The sequence below is a fragment of the Chenopodium album genome, chromosome 13 (assembly GCF_948465745.1).
Source record: "Chenopodium album chromosome 13, dcCheAlbu1.1, whole genome shotgun sequence".
In the NCBI taxonomy this organism is placed as follows: Eukaryota; Viridiplantae; Streptophyta; class Magnoliopsida; order Caryophyllales; family Amaranthaceae; genus Chenopodium; species Chenopodium album.
In genome coordinates, this window is record NC_137846.1 from 9155636 (window position 1) to 9171656 (window position 16021).

At 33.2% G+C, this 16021-nt stretch overlaps 2 protein-coding genes across 2 annotated transcripts; both read left to right on the forward strand.

Moving 5' to 3' along the window:
- The first annotated feature begins 283 nt into the window (after positions 1-283).
- Positions 284-5499, forward strand: LOC145574529 (sugar transporter ERD6-like 5). The gene is made up of 17 exons (XM_081632344.1): positions 284-420; positions 526-718; positions 1709-1771; positions 1901-1990; positions 2078-2137; positions 2231-2296; positions 2409-2474; positions 2608-2683; positions 2797-2861; positions 2964-3056; positions 3150-3359; positions 3464-3526; positions 3625-3684; positions 3828-3881; positions 4016-4075; positions 4172-4286; positions 5145-5499. The coding sequence occupies exons 2-17, from the start codon at positions 548-550 to the stop codon at positions 5267-5269; spliced, it is 1437 nt and encodes a 478-aa protein (XP_081488470.1). The 5' UTR covers positions 284-420; positions 526-547; the 3' UTR covers positions 5270-5499.
- A 5164-nt stretch (positions 5500-10663) lies between these two features.
- Positions 10664-15582, forward strand: LOC145575172 (sugar transporter ERD6-like 5). The gene is made up of 18 exons (XM_081633076.1): positions 10664-10828; positions 11321-11383; positions 12456-12545; positions 12672-12731; positions 12825-12890; positions 12977-13042; positions 13131-13206; positions 13334-13398; positions 13712-13804; positions 13890-13967; positions 14076-14160; positions 14243-14286; positions 14397-14459; positions 14570-14629; positions 14754-14807; positions 15038-15097; positions 15182-15296; positions 15392-15582. The coding sequence occupies exons 1-18, from the start codon at positions 10664-10666 to the stop codon at positions 15580-15582; spliced, it is 1494 nt and encodes a 497-aa protein (XP_081489202.1).
- Positions 15583-16021: the final 439 nt, after the last annotated feature.

The following is a 16021-nucleotide window of genomic DNA, read 5'->3' on the forward strand; positions in this document are numbered from 1 at the left end:
ATAAAAATGCACGGGCCAGAAGACTAGTTAATAATAAGTTAATAACCAATTCACAACATTCGAGTTTATACAAAGTACGGATCAACGTAAGATGTAAAGTGAGAGTCAGTCAAGTTTTTTAAAAATTATAAATACAGTGACTTTTTTTTTTTTTTTTTAAACATAAAAAGTACGAGTGGTGAACTTTGTTGATTAGAGATTCCCCTCAAAATAACAAATTAAATCTTAATTGATTATAACTTTAATGATCACAATAAATTATTACCATTAATCGATGGTAGTTAGATAAAGAAAGAAACAGCACAAAATCATGTCAGAAATTTCATTTTCTACTTTGTTATTCCAATAATACTACTCGAAAATGATATTCGAACCTTTTATTATCCAGTAGCACCCAGTCTACCCACCAACTCACCAATGGTCTCTTTCCTCTACTCTTTTTCCTTCCATTTATTATAAGCATATGGAATAATATTCTGAAGCAGTCATCAATATTTTCTCTCTCTATATTCATTCTTTTGACAGCTAAAATATCCAAGATCAAATAATGGCTATTATGGAGAAAAGCCACAGTAGAAAGAATCAACACCGAGAAAAACTACTCTCCAAGTTAGAGGATGGCGCCACGAATGGTGTTTACAATGACGGTGGCGCCACCCCCGTTCTTTTATTCAGCGTTTTCATTGCCGTTTGTGGCTCTCTCGTTTGCGGTTGCGCTGTAAGTTGTTTTTCTTTTTCTCTTTCTGAGGCCATGGTCCAAGATCACCATGTCATTTGTGATCGATCACTTCATTAAATAACCTCACGATCATTTTCTATTTTTGGAAATGTCACATTAATTATTTTGTATAAGAAGTCACAATAGTGAAATTTGTTAATCATCCTATTTTGAGATGATTAACAGTTGAATTGAAAATTTTGAATTTGATAGACGCCTAGGTCGTAACAAATGATGGTAATTTTACTATGTCAGTATTGAGGAATTTTTTTTCTGACAAGTGAATTTTTTTATTCATTTTTTAGTACAACCTGTCAACTTGAGTATTAGTTGTACACAGATTTTGAGGAAATTTCTGGGTTACTTTGCTGACCTTCATATAGTTCGTGAGTTGCACGTCTAGCCAAAATTAATACGAAGAAGAAGTAATTGCAAATTGCTGTTTTTCTTAAATAGAAAATTATCTGCAGGCTGCATATGTACGTTATTTTATGCCCATGATTGTCATCATGTCAAGCAATTAAGTCAAATTGAAATATTTAATAATAATTGAGAGTTGAAATTATTGACAAATTTTATCTTTTCATTTTCATGGATTAGATTATTGGATGCAATTTTTTTAAGAAAATTTATAATAAATTTATTGGTCCCTACTCTCTTCTGGTGGTACTTTGAATGGTCGTGGTTGTGGTTGTGGTTGTGGTTGTGGTCGTGGTCGTGGTTGTGGTCGTGGCCGTGGTCGTGGTTGTGGTCGTGGCCGTGTATGACCAATGGTGGTACCTTACCACCTTAAATGACTATAGATATTCGATACTTGTGACGACTGACAATTGGGATGTGCAGAATTTTTCAACACATTGATATTGTTGCAAGTAACTTGTTTATTCTACAGTCCATTTTTATGTGTTGGGTTACTTTCAATAGGATCTTAAAATTGATAAGCAGGATAATTAGTTGGCTAATCTAGTTTTTCGGTATTGTTATGCATAGATGGGCTATAGCTCCCCTGTACAGTCCGGAATCATTGCTGACTTGAAACTCTCTACAGCTGAAGTAAGTTGCTTTGTTTACGCTTTCTAATCTCAATTACGGAGTACTTTGTATATTTTAGTTATACTTTTGTACTTACAGTGTGTTTTATGGCGTATTGTTTGATTTGATGGTCTTAATGTTATTCTGCAGTATTCCCTCTTTGGATCAATGTTGACTGTTGGAGGTTTGTTAGGTTCACTTGTCTGTGGTAAACTTACAGACTACTTTGGTCGTCGAGGAGTAAGTTCTTCTTCTTTTAACCTTTTTCCAGCTTTATTAGCATTCAAATGGAGCTTACACCTATCGATTTTTGTTATTTTTGTGCAGACTATGGGTTTATCTGACATACTATACCTCACCGGGTGGGTTGCAATCGCATTTTCTAAGGTTTTTCCCTAGACATTTAATTCAGGATAATTTTTTCGAGTTTTTAAGTTTCTTTTCCCTCTAAACCTGACTTTTGTTGGTGCAAATTTGAAGGATGCTTGGTCACTTGATGTTGGCAGACTATCTGTGGGTTGTGCTATGGGGCTTACTGTTTATGTGGTAATTTATTCTAAACACTTGTTTTTAATACTTTTTATGACTTAGTTCTTATTCAAACTAAGTTGAATACTGAGATTACTGTATTGATTAAGCAAAACATTTGCCACAACAGGTTCCGGTGTACATAGCAGAGATTACACCAAGAAATCTTCGTGGAGGATCTGTGCTTCTTCATCAGGTAAAGATAATGCACTTACAATTTGACACTATATAGTACTTACGATTTTTTGGAATAAAGTGTACCAAGTTATGTCCAAACTTTAGTTCTTACTCCTTGGTCACAAGTTGTAATACATGCCCTCATATTCCAGTTGATGTTGTGCTGCGGAATAGCTCTAGCTTACATCTTGGGACTTTTAACAAGTTGGCGCGTCTTATCTTTGATTGGTAACTTCATTATTTCTGTTATCTTGTTTGTAAAATCTTTATAAGATGGCCATATATATCCAAGCTTAATCAAAACGATACTATTTGTTAATATCAAGCATGAACTGTTTCAGGTGCTGTTCCATGTATCATACAGTTTTTGGGCTTATTCTTCATTCCAGAGTCTCCTAGGTGGTTGGTATGTCGCAATTCAGATTTTATTTGGTGCGTAATTAATCTGTTACAGCAGCTTGAACACATAAAATTAGGAAATTAAGCTGTGAAACCCCTGTTCTTGCAGGTAAAGGTTGGTCATGAAAAAGGTTGTGAGTCTACTTTACGAAGACTAAGAGGAAAGAAATTCGATATAGCTCACGAAGCAGCTCAAATCAAAGTAATACACATTCTTCAAAATAGTATCAGAGGTAAACTACTTGATTTAATTGCATATAGTGCATGTAGGATTCTAACATTCAATATCTTGCAGGACTGTGCTGAAACTATTGATCAAGTCTCACAAGATAGCTTCTTCGACGTGTTCCAAATGAAATATGCTTTTGCACTTACAATAAGTCTTGGGCTCATGGCACTGGCATCATTTGGTGGAACAAATGGGATCTTGTTCTATGCAACTACAACATTTGAATCAGCCGGGGTTTCAGGCAAATTGGGTACCATAGCAATGGCTCTCATCCAGGTAAAATAGGATATATTCATGACAATGAGCATTATCAGTGATGATATATAAACTATTCTCCTTCAATCTGCTAAAAATGTTTATTCTGCTATTAAAATCTGCAGCTTCCCCCTACTTTTCTGGGTGTATTTTTGATGGATAAAAGTGGAAGACGACCACTTCTTCTGGTGAGTATGCTATGTGATGTAACATTTAGCTAACACTTCATAGTAATCATCTTGCGTGCTCTTGGAAAGTTTTTGATTGATGTCTGTTGTTGTTATAGTTTTCTGTTACTGGAATGGGAACAGCTTGTCTATCAGTGGCGCTGTCTTTCTTGATGAAGGTTAGTGTCAGTCCATTACATGCTCTCTTACATAAATATATGTAGATTAACTTTTTTCTGATCATAGCTCTTTGGTTCTTCTTCCTCAGCTAAATTAACTTATTTGCTGTTTGTATGTGTACACACGTGTGTTTTCTGATCAGGATTATGGATGGATGCCACACTTCAGTCCCTATTTGGCACTATTTGGCATTCTGGTAAATCAAATTACTCTACCTAAAACTAAACTTAACCCGAAATTGCATGACCTGATGTTAACCTGAATCAGAACTGATTTAGCCCGAATCAAAAAACAATGTGACTTATACTCGGTTTCATGATTCTACAACAGATTTTCTCAGCGGCATACCCTGTAGGAATGGGAGGGATACCATTTATTATAATGTCAGAGGTAGACATTCTTCTTTTCTTGGTTTCTTTAGTTTCCTACCTTTGTTTCTTAAATTTTTTGCAACAGAATTTCTGAACTACTAGTATGCTTTTGCAGATATTTCCAATCAACGTAAAAGGGGCTGCTGGAAGTTTAGCGACTATAGTAAGCTGGTCGAGTGCTTGGGTTGTCTCCTACTCATTTAACTTCATGATGGATTGGAGCTCATCAGGTGAACATTCTTTGCTCGGCTTTTTCGAAATGTAGACTACATCACATGATCACCTAAATTGATTGTGAGAGAACTCTAAAACAATGGTGTCTATATCCTGAGTATTTGCTACAAATAACCTACCCTTGAATATTGTTCAGCTTTCCTAATTCAACTCTTGGAAATAATGAACGAGACTCCACCTAAAGTGTAACCTTGCAAAATTGACTCGATTTGAATATAGTTATATAGTTGAGATTGATCAAGTCATTTCCAAAGTAAGTTGGTTGGCACTTGACAATATACCCCAAAGTGACCTAATCATAAGTTAAATCAACTGATCGATTTTCCATCTATAATTTCCTTAATTCGTTTATTACTTCCTCAATTCCAAAATGGTTGAATTTTTTTTAATCACGCTTTCAACTTATAAATTCAAATGTAGATAGCTCATAAGATTCATATCAGATATGAGTATATTCGTTTCTTATACACAGTAGCACACTAGCTGACTAGCACATATCTTAAACAAATAGAAGTTGTGAATACTGAACAGTGTCAATAATCAAAGCGTATCCACTAATTTGAAAAAAAAAAATACTTGTAAGTCATATCTAGTTAAAAACTGGATCTGCAAGGCTGAGACTCTGAGAGTAACTGCCTAATTGTCTATGACTTATTCAGCAGAGCCCATTGGCCCACTATCTTTAAAGCTAGTCCTGGGCCCAATTTTCTGATACTCCTTGCTGACACTTAGAAGTCAAGCCCATATGGTCATCTTGTCCAGCAATTTATAGTCACCATAATCCATGTGAATCAAACAAGCACTTAATATACGAAGTACTATGTAATCCCTAATGTGGCATATTTGATTTTCAGGCACTTTCTTCATATTTACAAGTATCAATGTATTGGCTTTGATATTTGTGGCAAAACTTGTTCCGGAGACAAAGGGACGTACATTGGAGGAAATACAAGAATCACTCACTCATACTCTGTATTAGAAATGTACAAGATATATATAGGAGAATATATACATGTACATAGTCTATTCTATTTATTCTATTATACTAAGTACTAGTTAATCTTAGGTTTGTCTCACAATTTGGTTGGAGAATTATGGTTTATTTATCTTACGGTCTTACCTATATAAAAAGTAAAGAGTGAGTATCTAGGGGAAAATCTTTGTAATAATACTTTAAGAGAAAATTATCAAGACTTTTTTTATGGTGTACCCTTATGTTTTAAAATATTTATGCGGTGTACACCTACTTCTAAAGAAACTCAATGGTATCCACTTTGTTTTTGAAGCGTTTTAATGATGCCTTCGTAATTAGGTGTTTAATGATGGGTTAGCCATAAATTTAGCTAATAGGGTCACTATGTGTATTATTCAAAAGTAGGGTATCACTATATAGAACAAATGTTTTGCCCCAGCACCATATAGAATTTTTGAATCCTGAGGGAAATAGAATTTTTCAAAAAAAAAAAAAAAAAAAAAAAAAAAAAAAAAAAAAAATTATTTGATTTGATAATCTAATTAACTAAATTTTGACCTTATATGCATGTACGTACATTAATCTATAATAAGAAAAACAAAATATTAAATAAGGTCTTATAAAATATATCAATGTGTATTTTCCAAATACTACCTCCGTTTCAATTCATGGGTTATTCAATAAGTATAAAAAGAGTTACTTCGTCAATATAATAAGGTTACTCTGTCAGTGTTATATGAGTTACTTTGTTTTTTTGTACAAACGGTCATACGGTGTGACCAGCCGCATAAATAACGTGTTGTTTTCCAAATATGTAATTTATTTTATTACTTATATATATTTTTTTTAATAGTGATAAACAAATCGCAAATAAAACAATACTTACTTGAACTTTTTTTTTCTTTCTATTTTGATCTAACAAATAATAACCTTTTAAAAATAAGGTGAACCAACAGTGAAAAAACATTCAAAGTATACATTGATGTGGAATCTTTAATGCTTATCAACACACTCATGATAGGTTGATTAAATTAGCTTCGTTTTAACCGCTTACGCATACCACTGCATGAAACGAGCGTGCATGCATAGCACACTGCACTACTGCAGTCCAGCAGAGGAACCAATTGGTGCACCCATGAGTTCTTCAAAGTAACACCAACAACGTGAAAAAGAATGAGTGGCCAAACTTGTAATTATATATTAACCAAAATATATTAAGCGAGCCACTAACTGCACCACCGTGCCATTATATTTGTAATTTGTTCAATTTTACTTCTAATACATATGTTCAAACAAAATAACTTATTTCGTATGCGACATTCACTGGCTTACATATATATAAAATAGATACATAGGCCCCGTTCACTTCACCTTATTTTTGCTGAACTAAAATTATTTTTTACTGAAATAAAATTATATTTGCTGAACTTAAATTATTTTTACTGAACTTAAATTAATTTTACTGAACTGAAATTATTTTTGCTGATCTGAAATTATTTTTACTGATTTTCTATTATAATTCTTCTTTAAGAAAACTGAATTTTACTGAACAGAACTTATTTTTACTGAATTGAAATTATTTTTACTGAACTGAAATTAATTTTACTGAACTGAACTTATTTTTACTGAACAGAAATTATTTTTACTTAATATTATTTTTTTAAGGTGAAGAGAACAGGGCCATACTTTGTATTATATTGTACATTTGTACTTCCGGCCAGTCTCGTCCTATTATATACGTATTATAAATAGCTTGAAGACATCGGATTCAATATGCACAAAAAGTTACATAATACCATGCCACTAAGGCCTTATTTAGTTCACCTTATTTTTACTTATTTCAGAAAAAATAAGTTCAGATCAGATCATCGTTTTATGTGCAATTTTTTATCGATAAATAACTTTAATTTCGTAATGAAAAAAATTATGAAAATTACATATTAATAAAATACACTTTATTACGAATTTAATAAGATCTCACTTGATGTATTTTTTCCTCACAGATTATCGTACACTTAAGTTAAAATTTGGTCAAATCAGACAATATGATTAGATCAGATCAGACCAGACCACATCAGATAAGCAAAAATAAGGTGAACTAAACAAGGCCTAAGGCTCACCTCCAACCTCTGGGCATCAAAATTTTTTGTTCATATTCTTGCATAGTTAAGAGAGGTTATAGAGTCCTATGTGCTACTGAACTAGACTAAGGCCCTGTTCTTTTGAGCTTTTGGGTAGAGCAGAGCAGGAGTCAGCAGGGCAAAGCAGATCTCAACAGAGTCGAGCCGAGCCGAGTAGATTTTATTATTATTATTATTATAAAAAAAAATATCAAAAAACCTACAAAGTCAACCAATTTACAAGAAATTGGTGAGGAGCCGAGATACAATCTGGGCCTCACCCCTCTAACTATAGTGAACCCGATCCTGCTGAAGATGTGAGCAGCTGCACGAGCACCGATATCCTGAGTCTTAGCAGATCTCAGCCGAGCCGAGCCGAGCAGATTTTATTATTATTATTAATTATTAATTATTTATTATTATTATTATTTAATATGGACAGTTTTCAAATGGCCACAATAAAATTGTGGTCATTGTTTTAAATCAAATCATAAGCGTTTATTTTTATTGACTAATGTAGACCTTTGATATGATTTATTTTTATATTATATTTTAAAAAAAATTGACAAAAAAAAAATCAAAAAAATTTCACGTTCTTATCAGTTGCTTTTCAGTTTCTTCTTTAATTACTACTCTTTGATCTTTGTTAGTGATCCATGTATACTGATTATAACAATTGGCTCCAAGTGCAACCATTCAAATAGAGTAGCTTGAATTCAAGATGCTTTAGTTGTTTGCTTGATTACAGATTTACAGGTACTTGATGCGGCAATATTGAAAAGATATAGTAGATAGTTTGGTCTTTAAATATACTTTAACTACAAGTAATTTAAATAGACAACTGGTTTGTAAAAGAACAATGAAGATTAAATTATTTGTATCCACTTCAAAACAAAGAAAACAATGAAGAAAGATTGAAGAGAAGTAAAGGGCAAAAAAAATATTACTCCCCTCCGTGTTTTAATAAGTGTTATACTTATCAAATTCGGCCGTATTTTAATAAGTGTTACACTTTCTTTTTTGACAAAAAACTACATTTAAATATTATATCTCTCTCCTCTTATAATCCCCACCCAAACCCACTACTACTTTTTTATTTTATTTTTCCTCTTACATTCATTACTTTTCAATAAACTATTAACTCACTATATTTCTTTTACAATTTTTTAATACTTCAACTACCCCACTTACCTCTTATTTTATTTAAGTAAATTAAATTGCCTAAAATTATGTGCCAGTCAAACTGTAACACTTATTAAAACACGGAGGGAGTACTAAGTAAATAAAGAAGAAACTGAAAAAGAACGTGGTATTTATTTTTTTATTTTTTTTTATTTTTACAAATAAAATAAAAATTAAACTATATCAACGGTTAATATAAGGAAATAAAAATAAACGGTTGTGATTTGATTTAATACAATAGCCACAATTTTATTGTGGCCACTTAAAAGCCATCCTATTAAATATTAAATATTAATTATTATTATTATATTAATTCAATATTAATTATTATTTTTAAGCAGAACAGAGCAAATTGAAGCAGAGTATAGCAAAACTCAGCAGAGAAGAGCAGGACTCGGCAGAGCAGCTCTAAAGAACGAGGCCTAAGAGTGCTTTTCTTATCACAATAGATTAGACTTTAAAGAAAATGATTCTTTTTGTAATCCGATACTACATTTTTCATCTCGCACTCAAGAAGAGAGAAACTATTGATATTGAATTCTGCTAAACTTTGTGAATACTCGGCTTGCCTTTCATTAATTCGGGGAAACAATAAATAGAGTACAAACTACACCACTAGAGTTACCTTATCTTGGTAACCTAGAAAATAGGAAACAATTACAAAAGATAAAATTTAGGATTCTGATACCATGTTAAATACAGGTTTGGACCGCACCCACGGCTCACGGGAGAGTGCAAGTCCACCACTTTACAAGATCAAGGAGGTTCCACCTCAAAACAATATGACAATGAGGGGAGTAGCCCCTTAGTATTATATAGTGGTAGTAACTCTTGAATTCTTTCAATGTGGGATTCCATTACTACTACACTCCCCCTTTAATTTTATTTATTTATTTATTTATTTTTTTTTTAGTGTGGGACAAGAGAATGCTCGCATGAATGTTGTTCATGGGCTCAACACTCCCCCTTGGCCCAGTATACTTTAGCCATTAAGGCTCCAATCGTGAGATCGTGGGCCTGGTTCTGATACCATGCTAAACTTTGTGAATACTCGGCTTGCCTTTCATTAACTCGAGGAAACAATATATAAAGTACAAACTACACCCCTAGAGTTACCTTATCTTGGTAACCTAGAAAATAGGAAATAATCACAAAAGATAATATTTACCATAAACAAACTCTATTAAATATACTCTAATATCTCAAAAAGTATATCTCTACAATAAATTCTCTCTCATAATAAGTTTAGGTCAGATCAAAACAAAGGCTAATAAGTAGATAAGATAATATAAGAATTAATAATAGGTTCAGATAAGAATTAATTAGCTTAGATAAGATGAGAGTTAATGAGTTGTAATAAGTAATTAAGTCTAATAACACCTTATATAAAGTCCAATAAGTGATTAAGGTCAAACAAATAGTAGATAGCTCTAATAGGATAAGCGTTAATATGCTCAAATAAATTAAAATAAAGTATAATAAGTTCACTAATGAGATAAGTAAAATTCGGGTAAAGAGAACACTATCTTGATTAGACTTATTTTGTTGATATTAGTGAATACAAGTATAAGATCAGACAAGAAGAGAAAGAGATATCCTTACATTTTACCATTTTAAGGGAAGCAAAGTTTTGCCCCTTCATCACTCACTTTTTGGCTTATCATATGATTCATATGGGCATACTAGTAATTTACTATTATTTTCCCTCAAAAAAATATGCTATAAACAAATGAAACAACTAACTAAAAATTTGTAACTATATAGACACATGTCAAAATTTTAGAATAAACAATATAAAAATAATTTAAACGTATTAACTAATAAGGGACCAACATAATCAAAAACTTAAACGAGTTGTATTAAAACTAAGAATTGGTTTTATATTCCATCAAACAACTTATTAGTAGATATCATTGTTGGTTAATAAGCTCAAATCTAGGAAATCTATTTTGATTGTGCTAGCTTTTTATTAGTACTATCAAAAAAATCCAAAAAGGGGTGTTATCAATACTGATACACTTCACACACTTAAAAAAGGTATGAATCATCTCTTATATAAATACTATATCATCATTCATCAAACAAATTGACGTATAATATGGAGTGGAAAACGAACCAAATGGAAGAGAAAGATCAACCGTTAATTGAAATACGTGAAGAATTTGCATCAACGGCTGGCGGAAAATGCGAGGGTGGTGTAACTTTTGCTCTCTTTTTCAGTATCTTCATCGCTGTTTCTGGTTCTTTCACTTGTGGTTTTGCTGTAAGCTTTCTTTGCTTAATTTTAAATCATAATTCTTATCTTATGATATAATTCAAGCGTTACATTTGGATTTCTTGCATGTTAATTATGAGTTTAAGAGCATATACTCGAAATGTTTATCGTTCATAGAGGTGGGAAATGAGTCGTTTGGATTGAGTTTATTTTGAGTTGATCCGATAATGCGGATTGTTTAACTTAACTTATATTTGATATGGAATTTTGGATTTTGTTGTCAAGAGATGATGTGGGTAATAATAAGTATCATGCAAATGCAACAACATATTCGACCGACTTTTTGAAAGGTTTTCTGTCAATTCATCATTTATTAATGTAATTAGCATATGTTTAATTAAATGTAGCACTAATTAAATTGGAACTCCGTGTTTATGTTGCATTATGTAATTTAATTTAGGTATTGTGTAAATGTGTTTAGTTGGTGCATTAATCGCTAATGTGTGGGCTAATCTAGCATGCAATTTGTTGTTGGTGTAGGGAGGATATTCCTCTCCTGTTCACTTTGCAATCATCAAAGACTTGCACCTTTCTAGAGCGGAGGTTAGTTCGTTGTCTATTTCTTCTACTTTACCCTTTTCTGATATTTGAACTCTGTTTTGGGATCGAAATCATCCTCGTATTATAATATGATATTCCCTCCGTCCATAATTAATCTGCTTTATAGGTTGGGTACACGTCATATTTGATTACAGTTATGAAATGTCAATATGATATAGTCCCCAGACATGAACACTTTTTCAATTTTTTTTTCCTGGATGGAGGTAGTAAAATTTATAACAAACTAGAGAACACAAAGTTTTTTCCAAAAAAAAAAAAAAAAGGCATAAAGATTAAGAATATACTTCTTCTGTCCACAAATAATCTTCCTATATTTTATTTTAGGTTGTCCATAAAAAATTCTTTTTGTCACTTGTAACGGAATATTTTTTACACAAAACCATGTGATGTGGATCCCTCCATTATTTTTTTCCTCTCACATTCAACGCCTCACCCTAAATTTTATACTAGTAATATGCTTGTCCAAATTTAACATGAAAGTTATTTTTAGATGGAGAGGATATGTTGGTGGTTAATTAGGTGGGTGAGTGTAAGGGAAAAATAAGGTGGTTAAAATCAGAAACAGTACTGTAAATAATGAGTAGGTAAATGTAAGAAAAATGTGGATCAAGACCATGTTTATACCAATTAATATGAGATCTATAAATACTGATGAATACTTGCTATTGTCATTAACGACAAGAATAGTTATTGTTCTTATTGATTTAGAATTTTAGAGCGCCTCTGAGGCCTTGGAAAGGGGGGGGGGGGTAAGAGGAGTAATGTAGTAAAATGGGTTGCCAAAATTGAAATAAAATCTTGAAAGACATACATCAATGATCATATGGGGTTTTTGTACCTCCAAACAATAAGGTTTTGTCAAATTATGAGCCACTTGACACCTTTCTTTCAAGACAAATATCTTGAGTTAAAGGAGATTAAATTTCAACATTATGATGACAGCCAAAGACAAATCTTGATGCAAATAGGCCTAATTGCTTCCCATCTCAAATGAAAGTTTCCATAATTCATTCTATCAGATGAATATTGGCTCTACTTGGCGTGCATTTTGCAGTATTCACTCTTCGGATCACTTTTGACAGCCGGAGGACTGTTAGGTGCAACAGTATGTGGAAAACTAACTGATTTAACTGGTCGTCGTGGAGTAAGTTTTGCTTTATTCCTAGTTTGATGGCCAAGTACTCAAAAGAGTCGAAGTGCATATGGTTATAGTCCAACTTTCTTGCTGATAGTTGCATTGTTCCCATCAATTTCGGCTGTTTTGATGCAGGCTATGGGGATTTCAAGTATACTCTGCCTTGCTGGTTGGCTTTCTATAGCATATTCACAGGTTTTAATCTTGCTATATTCAAATTTTGAATTTTGGTCCATACTTCACTATCCTTATCATCTTTTCCTTACCTTGTGGTATGTATCGTGGCAGGATTCAATGTCCCTTTATATTGGTAGACTAGCTCTTGGTTTTGCAAATGGGATCATGACTTACACCGTAATTTCTTCTTTCTGCTTAAAATCTTTTCCTACAAGAAAAAATAAGTAACAAAATAACAATAACAGTAATTGCTTGTGATGCAGATTCCTGTATACGTTGCAGAAATAGCACCAAAGAATATTCGAGGGGGATTAGGGCTTCTCCATCAGGTAACTCATATTTTAGAGATACTCAAATTGTATTCTATATAAGTTCTAGGAGTGTTTTGACCTTGCACTTTATCCCTGTACTATGTAGTTCCTGATGTGCTGTGGAATAGCGGCGGCTTTCCTTGTTGGGCTTATAATTAGCTGGCACAGCTTAGCTTTGATGGGTAATCATTTTTTAATTTTGATAGAAGATTGGTAATCATTTTAATTTTCATACTAAAGCATACATACTCTGAAGGTATTTAGTCATATTAGGCTCACCAAAATAATTTGGTTTGACAACATTTTTAGGTACTATTCCATGCATCATACAATTTTTGGGAATATTCTTCATTCCAGAGTCTCCAAGGTGGTTGGTAAGTTAAAACCACGATTTCCTTCGGGTGTTACCGTGTTATAAAGTCTAAAAGAAGAAAAACAGAACGCAAAGATACTTTTCTCACGTAATCATACCCTAGTTGAGGATACGACACAATTTTACACAACACCCTTCATGAAAGGATAGTTGGGAAAAGTTAATCACAAACCATTAGTATCTGAGGATATGTAACGACTTAATTCAAACATTCTAAAATAGTTTGTGACAATAGTTTCTGACAGACAACAGAACTATAAGGCAGCATTATGAAGTACTAATGTCTCAGATTATGTTAAATCCATGTTTTGAAGGTGACGGCCAGTTCTGTAGATGATTTTGAAGCAGCTTTGAAACGTCTTAGGGGACAACACACTGATATATCTGATGAAGCAGCTGATATCAAAGTAATATATAGGCCAATGGCCTTCGTATGCTAAGTGGAATTATCGTACTATGAGTTAATCTAAGACCTATTTAATTGTCTTAAAGGAATATACAGAAGCTGTTGAAAACATCTCAAAGAAATTCTTGGATGTGTTCCAGATGAAATATGCTTATCCACTCACTGTAAGCCCCACACATTAACAAAATAATACTTTCCGTATAGTAACTTCCTCTGATGAATTTCAGTTTCTTGTACTACATAATACGAAGTATACATTTAATTTTTTTTAGGTAACCCTTGGACTCATGGCCCTAGGAGGATTTGGGGGGACACAGGGGATTTTATATTACGCATCAGCAATCTTTGAATCGGCTGGTAAGTCAGTCGCAGCAGCATTTGGAAAATATATGATACAGTTGATAGCTTACTGACATTTTTTTGTGTTTAATTTTACCAGGAGTTCCAGGAAGTATTGGAACTATAGCTATGGGCCTTATCCAGGTTTTAATTATATACTTCGTATACAACAGCAAACAAATGATTGCTGATTTCAGAGTTTTTTTTCAAGCTTTTTCTCTGAAAACTATATGAAAACCTCAATCTCTCTGCAGCTGCCACCATTTGCGCTATGTGTATTTTTTATGGATAAATATGGAAGACGGCCACTGTTGCTGGTAAGCTATCAATCCATCTGAATAAGCCTTCCACTAAAATGTTTTTGTTTGGTGTACAAATTGGTTAATCACAGAAGACAACATGTTATGTAATGTTTGAGTGTTTGTAGTTTTCTGCAGGAGGGATGGGCGTAGCCTGCTTCTTGGTGGCATTATCTTTCTTGCTTAAGGTATGTTCCATACTCACAAGCATATTGGTGCACAATTTCTACTTTGATATGAACTTTAGTAGTTCAGTGTCTCCTAGACCCGGCTTTCTGATCCCTTTCTGACATAAATGTGTTTGCTGATCAGGCACATGGTTTGATGATGGATACCGGCCCCTATCTTGCCCTTGTCGGAATATTGGTACAGTCTTTCCTTCCACTATCAAGCTGATTGCCTACACTCTTAAGCATAACTACTGCAGACACATTTTGGACATTTCGCCTCCTAATAGTTGCCTAACTAGATAGGCAAACAGACTCTCTTCAGAAAATACTTTCCTTAATCTCATATTTCCCCTCAATCTGTGACACTAAATCTATACAGTTAATATATACAGAGTATATCTTAATCCTTAGCGTGTTTTACTCCAGATTTTTTCTGCGTCTTTTCCAATAGGAATGGGAGGGATACCATGTGTTATAATGTCAGAGGTAAGTGTATTTTCATTGAGGCAGCATCCTTAATTAGTTTTATCACATTATCTTAAAACAAACGTATGTACTATGTGTCCTCAGGTATTTCCTATAAACATAAAAGGGGCAGCCGGAACCTTAGCGACTGTAGTCAGCAGCACAAGTTCCTGGATCGTTACCTACACATTTATTTTTATGATGCAATGGAGCTCTTCGGGTAGATATCTTTCTTCCTCTCTTTTCCTATTGTTTTTAAGTGTAAATAGTTCACTGGATTAACATAATAACATAATTAATTGATTTTCCTTTTAGGCACTTTCTTGGTGTTTACTAGTGTTAATGCAATCTCCGTGATATTTGTCGCAAAGCTAGTCCCAGAGACAAAGGGCCGAACATTAGAGGAAATACAAGAACTAATAATTTATAAGGGGCCGGTTATGGACGTAGCCTGTAATACAAAACCATTGTTGTGGCAAAAGTTTGCCAAATGTGGTTGTATTTAGATATGCAGTAGCTTATACTTGAATCAATCTTGTAAAATTTCAGCCATGTATCATGCATGTACTAGTTGCAGCTATATATATAAGACTAGCAATGTTGTTGTTGATGTTGTCAAAGCGTGCACAAATTAAATAATAACTTAACTATTAACTAGTTTTGTAAGAGCTGTAAGTCTGAAACTAAGAGTGAGTAGGGTGGTCTCTCTCACTCTCACAAAAGTAATTTCTCCAACTATTGTCACAGTGTGACAGAGGTTATGAATTGAAGAAACCACATAAACTAAGAAGGTAAACATAATGTTACAAGTTTACTAGGACTAACCTCATACTATCTCAGTTACACAATAATTGACTCGGTATTGTTAGATTAAAAAGAGTAAAAACCAAGTTTTTTGGAGATTGATTAGTTTGCTCTACAAGGAGGTTGTGGCCTGCAATGTTT

What these genes read in the sequence shown, in the direction of transcription:
- LOC145574529 (XM_081632344.1), top strand. Translation starts at nt 548, where the DNA reads ATGGCTATTATGGAGAAAAGCCACAGTAGAAAGAATCAACACCGAGAA. An exon ending in CTCTCGTTTGCGGTTGCGCT is followed by an intron (nt 719 to 1,708) that starts GTAAGTTGTTTT and finishes TGTTATGCATAG; the next exon opens with ATGGGCTATAGCTCCCCTGT. An exon ending in TGGGGCTTACTGTTTATGTG is followed by an intron (nt 2,297 to 2,408) that starts GTAATTTATTCT and finishes TTGCCACAACAG; the next exon opens with GTTCCGGTGTACATAGCAGA.
- LOC145575172 (XM_081633076.1), top strand. Translation starts at nt 10,664, where the DNA reads ATGGAGTGGAAAACGAACCAAATGGAAGAGAAAGATCAACCGTTAATT. An exon ending in ATGAAGCAGCTGATATCAAA is followed by an intron (nt 13,805 to 13,889) that starts GTAATATATAGG and finishes ATTGTCTTAAAG; the next exon opens with GAATATACAGAAGCTGTTGA. An exon ending in TAGCTATGGGCCTTATCCAG is followed by an intron (nt 14,287 to 14,396) that starts GTTTTAATTATA and finishes ATCTCTCTGCAG; the next exon opens with CTGCCACCATTTGCGCTATG.